Source organism: Mastacembelus armatus, chromosome 14 (genome assembly GCF_900324485.2).
Source record: "Mastacembelus armatus chromosome 14, fMasArm1.2, whole genome shotgun sequence".
NCBI classification, from domain to species: Eukaryota; Metazoa; Chordata; class Actinopteri; order Synbranchiformes; family Mastacembelidae; genus Mastacembelus; species Mastacembelus armatus.
Window position 1 is genome coordinate 4876528 of NC_046646.1, and position 13724 is coordinate 4890251.

General features: G+C 37.8%; 1 protein-coding gene across 1 annotated transcript in view; it reads right to left on the minus strand.

Moving 5' to 3' along the window:
* Positions 1-286: 286 nt before the first annotated feature.
* pcp4a (Purkinje cell protein 4a) overlaps positions 287-13724 on the minus strand; it is a 38394-nt gene continuing 24956 nt past the window's right edge. Inside the window, exons 2-3 of the mRNA XM_026328946.1 lie at positions 10006-10057; positions 287-497 (exon numbers count right to left, since the gene is read on the minus strand). Coding sequence (XP_026184731.1) covers positions 370-497; positions 10006-10057 — 180 coding nt within the window. The 3' untranslated portion in view covers positions 287-369. The remainder of the gene's footprint in view (positions 498-10005; positions 10058-13724) is intronic.

Here is a 13724-nt window from a genome sequence, read left to right on the forward strand (position 1 = left end):
TTTAGATTTGTTCTGTTTTCACTGCCTGTTTCACCAGTACACTGAATGTGACATAAGATAAACTATTAACATTGAATCTGGACTGCAGCTACATTTAAGTGTCATTAAAGCAAACAGAAATAGCAACATTATAGGAAATATTTAAATATGTGTAGAATTTGATAATGTATATAATGGCCACTATGAGCTATTAATTACACACAGACTTTCACAAAGATAAAGTTTAACCCTCTGACCATCCAACGCCCAACCTCCACCCTCAGCAATCCCAGCCTGACCCTTTATTTCCAGTTCATAATGGTGTATTTCGATTCACATGCAGGGCCAGAGCTACATAAGATGAAGAGGCAGTAGACAGAGCTCGCTCTTTCACTTCACATCCTGCTTCTTTTTCTGGAATTTCCTAAAATGCGACTGAATGGCAACAGCGGCCTTCTCTGTCTCAGGGTCGTCCATATCGATGTCAAAGTCCTCAGGGAGGTTGTTCTTCTTTTCATCTGGGGAGATCAGAGGGACAATGGTGAGAAAAGGGCAGGGCTTCTGTGTCCCAGTACCTTTAGAAATCTTCAGGAAAGAGACTAAGAAATATTGTGTTCATTTTTGCCTTACTTTTGAATGAATGTCTGATCATTTCATTCCAATATTTTTAGCCATGCTACTGGCTCTATGCTATTGATATTCTCTCAGAATATCAAAATCTGTGTCAGTCAGTTGGTTTGTTCACCGTTTTGGTCCTGATATCACAACAAGTAGAGTGGATTGCTATACCATTTGCTACAGATACGCATGGTACCGAAAGGATTAATACACAACACTTTGGTAATCATCTGACTTTTCATTGAGCACCAATAGAAATTCATATTTTTCACTTATCCTGAGAAATACCTCAACAGCTACAGGATGGATCAGCATAACATTTTGTACAAACATTGGTTTCCAGAGGATAGATTCTAAAGACATTGACTTTTTCTGAAATATGTGAAATGAAATAACTTTGCATATTCTTCCCCTTTTCAGATCTAGGGCCATTATTAGGTAAAAAAAAAATTCCAGTACTTTGGTTAAATACAAAAGGAAAAGTAATTTTATAATGTGTTGTATGAATGGTAGTGACTTGCAAGGGTTCATCTCATCAAGACATTTGTATGATTAGAGAGTCCATTCATTATCTACCACTTGCTGCTGCACTCCATGATCAAGAGAGGGAATGAGGGTGGAGCTGCTGCAGTGTGGGGGCAGATGACCTTGGGTGAGACAAATCACCAGTCTATATCACAGGGCTGACACATACACATAGAGACAGACAAACACTCACACCAAAGCTACAATGTCGTATTACAGTGAACACTGTCTCTAGCAGGTTTAAGTGCCAAGTCAGATATATTAACACTTTCAGAAAAAAAATTGCAGTTGTCAAAATGACTTGTTGACATATAGGCTATTTTAAGTCAGAAACTTCTGGTTATAACTTCAATAATCAGCAGGCCTATTGACTCCTAGTCTTACTTTAATATAAAGAGTTAGTGATATACATTTATAAAACTTCCCTACTTCCTCCTGAATCTTTATTGTTAGTGAGGATATGCCTTAGGTCTATTTGACACTACAACTCAGGGCAGTCAATTTAATGTGGGTGGGTGGCTGAAGAATGAAGCAGGACCCACGTGTAGGGGACAGTTTTTTTTATTCGTCTGGATCCACCAAGCTTCAGGCACCAGCAGGTTAACTATAACTCCGCCACGTGGTGGCCAGGCAAACATAAAACTCTGCCACTCGGCGGGCAGGCAGGTGATAACTCCACCACTCGGCAGGCGGGCAGGCAACAGTAACTCTGCCACTCGGCATGCTGGAAAACTGACTAAACTAATCCTCCAGCGAGCAACAAAGGAAATGAGGGGGTATAAATACACACCAAACAAAGGACAATTAAACACAGGTGGAACTAATAATCAGAACATAAGGCTACCTATGCCTAACATAGGTGAAAACAGGAACCAGACACAAAATAAAAGTCCATAAACCAAAACTTTCAAACCATAACAGTTAACCAGGCAGTTGGTCCTTTGTAGCAGAAGGTAAACATCTGTAATTTTGTATTTCTTCTTGATACAAGTAGCATTTACTGTCAAACTAATTTTATTATTCATATTGTATGCTATCTGGCTCCAGTTTGAAGACTGAGACATAATACACAGATACTGCTTATGTAATTCATAAACCTGGCTCTGTAAAGAAAATGTTCCGGGTCAGGCCGAGTGATTTAAGCCAGTCAACACAAGGAACACAGTTGAAAAATATAGATTCCATGGCCTTTAGTTACAGTCTATACACAACTAAACAATCAAAGAGGAGAAAGAAAGAAGAAGAAGTAAAATGGGCTATAATCTGACAGAGTCAAAGACTTGTGTAACCATAGATGTCTGAGGACATAGAGAGCTCCAGGAATTGAAAGCCATGAGGATGGACACAGAGGCTGCAGTTTTTCTGCTGGCCAGTTGTTTGCTAAGCCATGTTCAATAGGAAGTTGTTCACTTACATCATTGCTCTTAGTCACATTTGTGTCTCACTCGTTAACTCATGAGAGCCTAAATCCTCACTAGTTAACTAGTGACGGCCAAAATGCTGACTAGGTAACTAGTGAGACTAAAGAATGCATACTAGTTAACTAGTGAGGTAAAACCACACAGACATTTTGACATAACTAGTTAACTAGTAAGTTCCAAAATGTTCACTAGTTGAACTAGTGAAAGCCAAAATACTCACTAGTTAGCTAGTAGAAAATATTGCTAATGAGGGGTGGGTTAGTGGGCATTGAGGCTTCCTATTAGCTCTTCAGAATGAAATATGCCAATAAATCAGAATGAAGGATTTTGTCATTATCCCAACCATTTTATCCGCATGTTGTGCACTAGTAAACATGTGGGCCTGAGGAACTGCAACTAGTTACCTAGTGAATACATGTCACAGCTTACATGTTAAACAGTCAAGGCATATGTACTGACAAGTCACCAAGTCAAGGTTTATTAGTTTACTATTTAACTAATGCGATTCAATACTTACTAGTTTACTAATAAATTTCAAAACATCCACTAGTTCCACTACTAGAAATCATTTTGGCTTTACTTGTTAACTAGTTACACACAATCTGTTACAAGTGAACTAGTAAGGTCCAAATGTAGTAACTAGTTGACTAGTGATAGTGATGTTTTCTTCACTAGTGGGAGACAATAGTAAAAGTAGTTACATTCTCAGTTAGTCAGCGTGTATTTTATCATGTCATTCATATGGAAAAAGAGTAAAAGTAAAATAATATGACAAAAATGTGACTAAAATGATTTTCGTGGACTAAAACTAGACTAAAATACTTTCGGTTTTCGTTTGACTAAAATGCCCAAACCTTTAGTCGACTAAAATCTTAAAAAAAAAAAAAAAAATTGTATATCTGACTAAAACTATTGAGGACATTTGAAGTAGGACTAAGACTAGTGCCACTAGTGCTACTAGTTGTATGTAGCACTAGTTGAATGTATGCTACTGGAGCTACTAGTGGCACTGAATAGTGACAATAGCTAGAGCCACTAGTAGCTCTAGTAGCAGTAGTCTGTGTAAACTGCTATCAAAAGGATTGGGGGGAGCTAGTGCCACTAGTAGCAAACTACACAAACTACTGCTACTAGTACTACTAGTAGTACTAGTACTAGTGGTATTAATAGTACTAGTAGCAGTATTTGATGTAAACTGCTGTCAAAAGGACTGGGGGCTAGCAGTACTAGTAGCACTAGTGCCAGCACTATTAGCACTATTGGTACTAGTGCTAATAGGCCTACTAGTGCTATTAGTACTAGTACTAGCGGTACTAGTAGCACTAGTAAGTATTGCAAGCCTTTCGATAGACTGGTGATCTGGCCAGTGCACTCCACAGCAGAGCCAGGCTGTCAAAGTATAACTAAATGATGTTGTAGTATCAATTTTGATCACAATGAACCTGAAATAATTTATTTTTCTGATGTATGCCTACTCATTTATAATGCTTAAAGTAATGAGTAGTAGCTGGGTTTGGGCTTCGCGGTGCCAGAGCCCAGCGCCGCGGGGGCTGGAGCTGAAACCAGTGACTGGACCTCGGCGTGAGCGCCACGCAGCGGGACTAGAACCGGATGCTGGGCCTCGGCACGGACGACCTGGCTCCGACGCCGAAGGACTGAAACTTGGCGCTGGTGTGGAACCTCAGAGGGGACAGCCTCGTCGCACTGAAGTTCTGGAACTTGGTGGGGAACCTCATGGGGGATGGCCTCGGCGGCGCACTGAGGTTCTGGACGCTGGGCAGCGATGAGGGGTTCTGGCACTCTGGCCGGGGATTCTGGCAACAATGGCTGGAGCTGGGCAAGACATAGCCGCCTTGGGACTAGCAGGTCCCTACATACCTCTAGCATGGTGGGGAGGGAGGAAAAAAGGTCAAAAAGTTTTTTCACTTCTTCCCTCGGCGTATTGTGGAGGAAGCACCCGCTCCTGCTGAGCATAGGAAACTAACGCCTCCGGTATAATCCTCGGAGATCTGAGAATGAGCCGAAAGTCGCGGAGGGACTGCGAAAAACACTCCTCCTCACGCGCCCTACTGTAGATGTCCGCTGGGTCCATTTGGGGTTGGAGCATTCTGTTACGATGTTGGTGGTGTGATGATGATGAAGGAGGAGAGGACCCAAGTACAGGACACAACACTTTATTAAGCTTGGATTGACCAGGCTCAGGCGAAATACATTTAATTTCGCCGCCACTCGGCGGGAAGGCAGGCAAAATCAAAAACGCCACTCGACATTCTGGACACAAAACAAAAACTGGAGACGGGCAAAACACACTCCTCGAACATATGTCAAAAACGTAAATGCTCTGACTAAGAACAAGGAAACACAGGAGGTATAAATACATTCAGAACAAAAGACTAATTAAACACAGGTGAAAGTAATTTACCTAATGAAACACAAAGCTATCTATAATTAACCTAAGGAATACAGGAAACTAACCAAAATAAAAGTCCAAAACCGGAACTGAAGAATCCATCCCACAACAGAAGATATGTTTGGAAACATGGATTATCCCGTTTTAATCTTCAATATCATGAACATAAACACACCATATATTCACATTAATTGCAGTGCCTGCTTACTGTGAAGAACAACTACAAGTTAATGACTGCTCTTCAGACAGAAACCAAACATGGGGTGTGACTAAACAAGTGAAACATTCAGTTTCATGGGATGTGACTTCAATTTTTTCTGCAGGTCTTGTGAAAAATGGGATGTAATAACACATATCACTACTCATTCTCTCACTAAAACCAAAAGGTCAGTTATTCAAGTACACATTGCAGGACAGTGCTCCATGCATGATGGTGCTGACCTGCTGAGCAAAGTGTGTGCTCTAGCATAAATGGGGATTTTTCCAAATGAACTACTTACCTTTAGATGGCATCATTTTTTTAACTTGAAGCCCTTGAATGACACAGGTGACAATGAAACCAAATTAATTTTTCATGATTGCAGAAGCCACACAGACTTTCTCACACTCTCTTTGTCCTGCACACACACACACACACACACACACAGTTTCTTCCTCCACAGGCAGACAGGCTTCACAGGACTGCTGCCCTTTTCAACACAGAGGGAGAAGGGTCCAGGCACATCATGCTTTTAGTTATTTTGGGTTATGTGATCTGCTGTTGATTGAATGAGTGAAATCGCCACAATGGATGATGTGATTATTTTCATAAGAGGTTTGTTAAAGGTCATGGTTAAATTGGTTCCTGTAAGGTTTAAGGGATTTAAGGCAATAGCTAGGCTAGGTAAATAGTTTATGCACAGTGATTGATGAATGTCCAGTCTAGTATGAGAGGCCGTACAAGACATAATTCATTCTGACCCTCTCACACACACATATATTCTCTCTCTCACATACATATATTCTCTCTCACATACACCACATGTATGTGAGAGTACATGTTTGTACTTGATCCAACTTAATTTCTCTCTCACATACATATATTCTCTCTCACATACATATATTCTCTCTCTCACATACATATATTCTCTCTCTCACATACATATATTCTCTCTCACATACATATATTCTCTCTCACATACATATATTCTCTCTCTCACATACATATATTCTCTCTCTCACATACATATATTCTCTCTCTCACATACATATATTCTCTCTCTCACATACATATATTCTCTCTCTCACATACATATATTCTCACTCACATACATATATTCTCTCTCTCACATACATATATTCTCACTCACATACATATATTCTCTCTCTCACATACATATATTCTCACTCACATACATATATTCTCTCTCTCACATACATATATTCTCTCTCACATACATATATTCTCTCTCTCACATACATATATTCTCACTCACATACATATATTCTCTCTCTCACATACATATATTCTCACTCACATACATATATTCTCTCTCTCACATACATATATTCTCACTCACATACATATATTCTCTCTCTCACATACATATATTCTCACTCACATACATATATTCTCTCACTCACATACATGTATTCTCTCTCACACATACATATATTCTCTCTCTCACATACATATATTCTCTCTCACATACACCACATGTATGTGAGAGTACATGTTTGTACTTGATCCAACTTAATTTCTTTGGACTGATTCAAGCTGATGCTTGTATATCCTTGTTCAATAAAGCAAAAAAAAAAAAGGTCTGAGTGTGATCATGGGAAGAGTACAGTGTGTGAGTGTATGTGAGCGAGAGAATATATGTCTGTGAGCGAGAGAATATATGTATGTGAGTGAGAATATATGTATGTGAGCGAGAGAATATATGTATGTGAGTGAGAATATATGTATGTGAGAGGAAGAATATATTTATGTGTGAGAGGGCCAGAATGAATTATGTCTTGTACGGCCTCTCATACTAGACTGGACATTCATCAATCACTGTACACTGTAAACTGTAAACTATTCACCACCTGAGTTTTTAACTGAATTTCCAGACTTCCTGTCTGATTTAGTGCTTAGTTCAGATAAAGTCATTATAGAAGGAGATTTTAACATTCATGTTCAATTGGTTTCTTTCAAAATGTAAATAACTGTTTTAATCACACCCTTGATCTTGTTCTGACATATGGCATCGGAATTAATTAATTTAATATTTTTCTCCAGAACACTTTTTTGTCTGACCATTCCCTAATAACTTTTGAATTTAAAATCCCTTATAATGCGTGCATGGAACTAAGCCTGAGCCTGAGCCTGAGCTGCAATACACTCCCACGTCCAAGACATCAGGCCAGAGATCCATTTCAACAGTCCTAACAGTGTTATCAGCAACCCCAGATAGTGACACATGGTCTCCAGGTACATAGGCTGCTTTAATAGGGCTGTGGAGCCACTTAGCAGTGAATGTGTTGCTATTAACCTGCTTCATCTATGGCATGTCAGGAGCGGAGTATCATATGCTGCCATGAAATCCAATCTACTAAATATGCGCAGACAGAATAAAGACCTTGAAGAGTTCTGCTTGTATGGTTTAAAACCCTTTGGTATAACAATATGTTGGCTGTGCGTTTGTGATAAAATAGCTTTTCTCAAAATTCTGTTAGGATCTGTTAATCAAGCAAGCAGAGAGGAAATGGTAGAACAACTTCCCGTTCCTGTTTGTGTTCCCTGGCCTGGGGTCAAGACAATGGATTCACCGGTTAGGGTTTTGAAAGGAAGAGTCTTTGTTCTTGTTTATTCTAATTTTGCCAGTATGACAGTCCTGTATTTAAAAACATTTATGAATTTCAAAGAATCAGCCAAGTACTGTGAGCTGAGTGTTAGTGTTTATAACTCAAGGGATTTGAATTACATTATTATACCAACAATACAATGGCCTAGTTTGCAAAGTAGGTCTTTCTCTGAATTGCTATAGTACCATGTTGGAGGAAACTGTGGTGTGTTGTTTTGTAAGTCATTTCTGTCAGATTTGTTCTTATTTTGATTTCACTCAATTGACTGTGATGTTGGGTTTTTATTTTTTACACTGTTTTCTTCACTTGATTTTTGGACTGTACTAATTACAGTAGTCAGTTACAATAGTCAACACTCCAGTTGATGGTCCTTTTCATATTAGGAAACCTGTGTTGTAATACCCAGTGTTCTGACACTTCAGCATCTTTGCTTAAAGAGGGTTAGACAAACTATTTATATCAGGAGTTTAAGTACTACACTAAGCAAATTTCCAATCTGCAGCTCCACTCTAAAATACCAATCCATTGTCAAGTGCCATGATTTTCTTCAGTGGTAAGTTAAAAAAAAAATCAATAGTCAATAACTAAGTCACTGCTACTCAACTACTTAAGTAGGTCTTTATTCAGTTCAGAGTTACTTTGTATGTTTACTTGACTATTGCATTGATTTGGCAACCATAGTTGCTACTTGTGTTCATGCGGTATATATATATAAGTGATTTTGAATGTTTGAATGTATAGTATGACATGTAACTGAATATTTTTTTACATTGTAGTTCTATTGTTCAATGCTCCTTTGACCACTTTCATGAACTATAGCTGATCAAAATTAAAATGTAATCCTGATAACTATAGCATTTTCATTTGACTACAGTATATAGATTTTTTTAATAATACTGCATTGACAGTATGTTTTTTTTTTCTTTTCTCATGTAACCTTGGAGTTATTTTTGACCAGGACATGTCCTTTAACTCACACATAAAACAAATCTCTAGAACTGCATTCTTTCACCTACGCAACATTTCCAAAATTAGGAACATCCTGTCTCAAAATGATGCAGAAAAACTAGTCCATGCATTTGTTTCCTCAAGGCTAGATTACTGTAACTCATTACTATCTGGATGTCCTAATATCTTAATAAAAAGCCTCCAATTAATCCAGAATGCCGCAGCCAGAGTCCTGACAGGAACTAGCAAGAGAGATCATATTTCTCCTATATTGGCTTCTCTTCATTGGCTCCCTGTAAAATATAGAATAGAATTTAAAATCCTTCTTCTCACATACAAATCCCTTCATAATCAAGCTCCTTCATACCTTAAAGACCTCATAGTACCATATTATCCCAATAGACCACTTCGCTCTCAGAGTGCAGGCCTACTTGTGGTTCCCAGAGTTCTCAAAAGCAGAATGGGAGGCAGAGCCTTTAGCTATCAAGCTCCTCTCCTGTGGAACCAGCTCTCAGCCTGGGTTCAGGAGGCAGACACTCTCTGTACTTTTAAGGCTAGACTTAAAACCTTCCTCTTTGACAAAGCATATAGTTAGGGCTGGCTTCAGGCAACCCTGAACCATCCCTTAGTTAGTTATGCTGCTATAGGCCTAGACTGCCCGAGGACCATCGGTGCACTGAGCTCCCCTACCCTAACCCCTCCCTCTCTCTCTCTCTCTCTCTCTCTCTGTACCTTCTGCAGGTGTCCCTGGTCCTGGAGCTGTTTATCGCTGATGTGCAGTTACTGGCCCCACCAACTTGCAGTGTCTATTTGTTGTTTATTGTTGCTGTTCTTTTCTCTCTGCTCTATCCACTCACCCCAACCGGTCGAGGCAGATGGCCGCCCAAACTGAGCCCGGTTCTGCTGGAGGTTTTTTTCTTCCGTTAAAGGGAGTTTTTTCCTCTCCACTGTCGCCAAGTGCTTGCTCATAAGGGAATTGTTGGGTTTTTAGTTTTAGTTTTTGTAAAGTGCCTTGAGATGATTTGTATTGTGATTTGGCGCTATACAAATAAAATTGAATTGAATTGAATTGAATCATGTGATTTGAGAGGTTTGACGTATCTTTGATTGTAGTTGTGTACTGTATTAGTATCAATTATTATCTGTAGTAGTGCAATTAGTCAGAGCTTTGTTACGGTGTGCACCCTAAATGGTGTCTATGAACCAGAAAACAGCACATTATTCTGACTGGTATTACTGCACGGTTGTAGTTTGAACACAATGGTTAGAAAATACCTTGGCCAGGAGATGGTTTGCTGTTTCCAGTTGTTGCTCCAGATGCTTGTCTCTGCAAAGACGACAGACAAAAATGTGCTTGTTATTTGTTTTTAAAGATGAAGCACGTGTGAATATGAAGCAAAAAACTTTCCTCATGTTAGGACTTTTTTTATTCACAAATTGCCCAAAGTAACTTAGATATACACTAATGACAAAACTAGATTTAAAGTATAAAAAAAGCATTGCAGGAAGTAGTTAACTCAAGGCGATTGGTAAAAGACATTTCTTCGTCATAATGTTTTTTAATGTATTTTTAAATACATTAATGGATGTAGATTTTTTAATTTCACTGTCAAGATTGTTCCATAATTTGACTCATTTTATTGACATACATTCATCGATTTTCTATACCCGTTTATTCCTTAACCAGGGTCACGGGGATCTGCTATAGCCTATCCCAGCTCTCTTTCAGGTGGAAGGCAGGGGTACACCCTGGACAGTATTGACATACATCTTTACATTATTGGAGTTCTGAATCTGTTTTTTATTTTAAAAAAATCTCAGTTCCTTTAAAATTATAATTGCTTACTCTCTTTATAAATCTGTTTTGAATGTTGGTCAGTAGTACTTTATACATAATTTTCAAAATATTGTACTCCACTAGTTTGTTAAATTTAAGTAAATTTAACTGTATATATACAGGGTTTGTAAAATCCATGTGTACACTTCCACTAATAACTCTCACTCTCCAACTCTCTTCTGTAAATTAAGGACTGGATTGATACAAGTTTTACATGCACCTCCCCACACTTCAACACACTAGGTCAAATATGGAACAATCAGTGAATTATACAAAATATACAATGCATTTTCATTTAAGGAATCTTTTACCTTATGTAACACGGAGATAGTTTTTGATATTTCTATTTTTATATAATCAATATGTGATTTCCATGTCATGTTTTCAACTACTATGACACCTAAAAACTTGTTGTACTGTATTTCAAATCCGTCTACATATATTGATGCATCAACATATTTTCTTCATATTTTCTTTCTATTACCAAAAATCATAATCATTTTACCTATTTTTATGGACAATCTATTGATGTCAAACCATTTTTTAATTTTTTGAATTTCATTCTCGACTACTTGTAGCACTAAGTTTTCTCCTGAATAAAAAAAAGTTGTATCATCCGCAAATAAAATACACTTTAGTAAATTAGAAACCATAGAAATATCATTAATTAATATAAATAAGAAACAATATCGGCCCTATGACTGATCCTTGCAGTACCCCACAACTAATGTTACACGTCTGTTTTTGTATTTTTAATTTCCACAAACTGTTTTCTGTTTCTTATGTAGCTTTCAATCCATTGATGTGCCACACCTCTAATTCCATATTTGTACAGTGTTCCCAATAAAACTGCATGATCCAGTGTATCAAATGCTTTTTGGAGGTCAACAAAAATAATATAAAAATAATATTTATTATTATCTACTGCATTTGAAATCTCATCAGTCAATTCCATTAGTGCTGTTGCAGTTGAGTGGTTAGAACAGAATCCATGTTGGCAATAGATTAAAATATTACATTTTTTAATAAATTTATTTAGTCTATTTGCAAAGAGTTTTTCTAAAATTTGTGGAAGTGGAAGCAATGATATAGGCCTATAGTTCAAGAACTCGTTTATTTCCACTTTTATAAAGTGAAAATGAACAAGGCTATTTTAGCTATTTCCATGTTATCTGGAAACACTGTTTTTATATATGACAAATTACAGATGTATGGCTCAATTACTACGTTTATAATGTTACATATTCATGTCTACATGGTCACTTGATCTTTGATTTTGACAGCGTTGCACAATACTTAGCATTTCAGTCTCATCTATTTTGTCAAGAAAACTACTATTAATGTTATCCACTATCATCTTTCCACCAAGATTTTCATCTTTTATATTTGGACTAGGACCAGTATTTACAATAAATTTGTTAAATTCTTTTGCTATTTCAGCTCTGTCATAGTCTTTGCTGAGTTTAGTAAAGTAATTTGGAATGTTTGATTTTACTTTGTCATTTTTTAAAACTGTTTATTATAGCCCAATGTGTCTTTTATGCTATTTTTATTCTTGTCTAACAGATTATTATAGTACTCCTTTTTCTGCCTTCTTATAATCCATACCAGCTTGTTTTTATATTTTTTATACTTATCCTCAGAATCCATCCATCCATCCATCCATCCATCCATCCATCCATTTTCTAAACCCGCTTTTCCTGGCTCAGGGTCACGGGGATCTGCTAGAGCCTATCCCAGCTCTCTCTCGGGTGGAAGGCAGGGGTACACCCTGGACAGGTCACCAGTATCCTCAGAATCTTTTGTTCTTAGTTTTAGGAATTTTCTGTAGAGAGTTTTTTTTTTTCTTGCAGGCATTTTGTATGTCATTTGTCATCCAGAGTTTGTTAATAGTATTTTCCTTGGTGTAACCCATTAGTTTTCCTATTTTACAGTTTTTGTAATACAGATTAGTCAATATGTTCATAAATGAATCATAGGCAACATTAACGTCATCGACATACACTTTGTCCCATTTCTGTTTCTTTAGTTCTTCTCTTAGTGCCTCCAAGGCCTCCTCTGATCTATTTCTTCTTAGTATCTCTGTTGTGTTTTTTACAATATTAATATTAATAATAATTATATTCTTATTTATAAGGTGCTTTAAGAACAGCAAGAGCTGACAAGTGCCGTACACTGAAACATACAGAAAAATATACATAAAACAAGAATAAATAAAAATGATCAGTAAAAACAGACCATAAATCAGTCCATCACGCTGGTCCAAAGGCTTGAGTATACAGATAAGTTTTAAGCTGTACTTTGAACTTAAGTAATGTAGGGTCTTGTCGTATGTGCAAAGGCAAATTGTTCCATAGCCTCGAGGCAACAATAGAGAAAGCTCTATCTCCACAACGGTTCCTCCTCGTTTTTGGCACGCCAAGAAGCGGGAGGTCAGCTGATCTAAGAGAGCGGCTAGGAGTATACGGGTGAAGGAGTTCAGTGAGATAAAAAGGGGAAAGGGCATTTAAAGATTTAAAAACAAAGAATAAAACCTTAAAATGAACCCTAAAAGACACTGGCAGCCAATGGAGTGCAGCGAGGATCGGTGTGATGTGCTTGTTTTTTTGCATTCCAGTGAAAAGACGAGCCGCTGCATTTTGGAGCAGCTGGAGACGTGAATGGGATGCCTGACTAACCCCAACATACAAAGCATTACAATAGTCAAGGCGTGATGTAATAAAGGCATGGATTACTAACTCAAAGTGCTGCCTAGACACTAGAGGTCGTAGTTTTGCCAAACACCTTAAATAAAAAAAAAAAGGATTTTACCACAGCACCAATTTGCTTATCAAATTTAAGATTTGCATCCATTTTGAAGCCTAAATTAGTAACCAGTGGTCTAAGATGAGATGTCAAGAGGCCCAGATTAACACAGGAAGCCTCACTGGAAGCACTAGAGCCAACCAGCATTACTTCCGTCTTTGCGTCATTAAAGTGAAGAAGGTTCAATGCCATCCAAGTTTTAATGTTGTCAAGACATGCAAGCGAACATGCATTTGAAAAACCTTCCTTTCGTTTCAAAGGAAAATAAACCTAGGTATCATCTGGAACATAACAATGGAACGATACGCCATGTTGTCTGAAGATGAAACCCAGAGGAAGCAAGTAGAGAGAA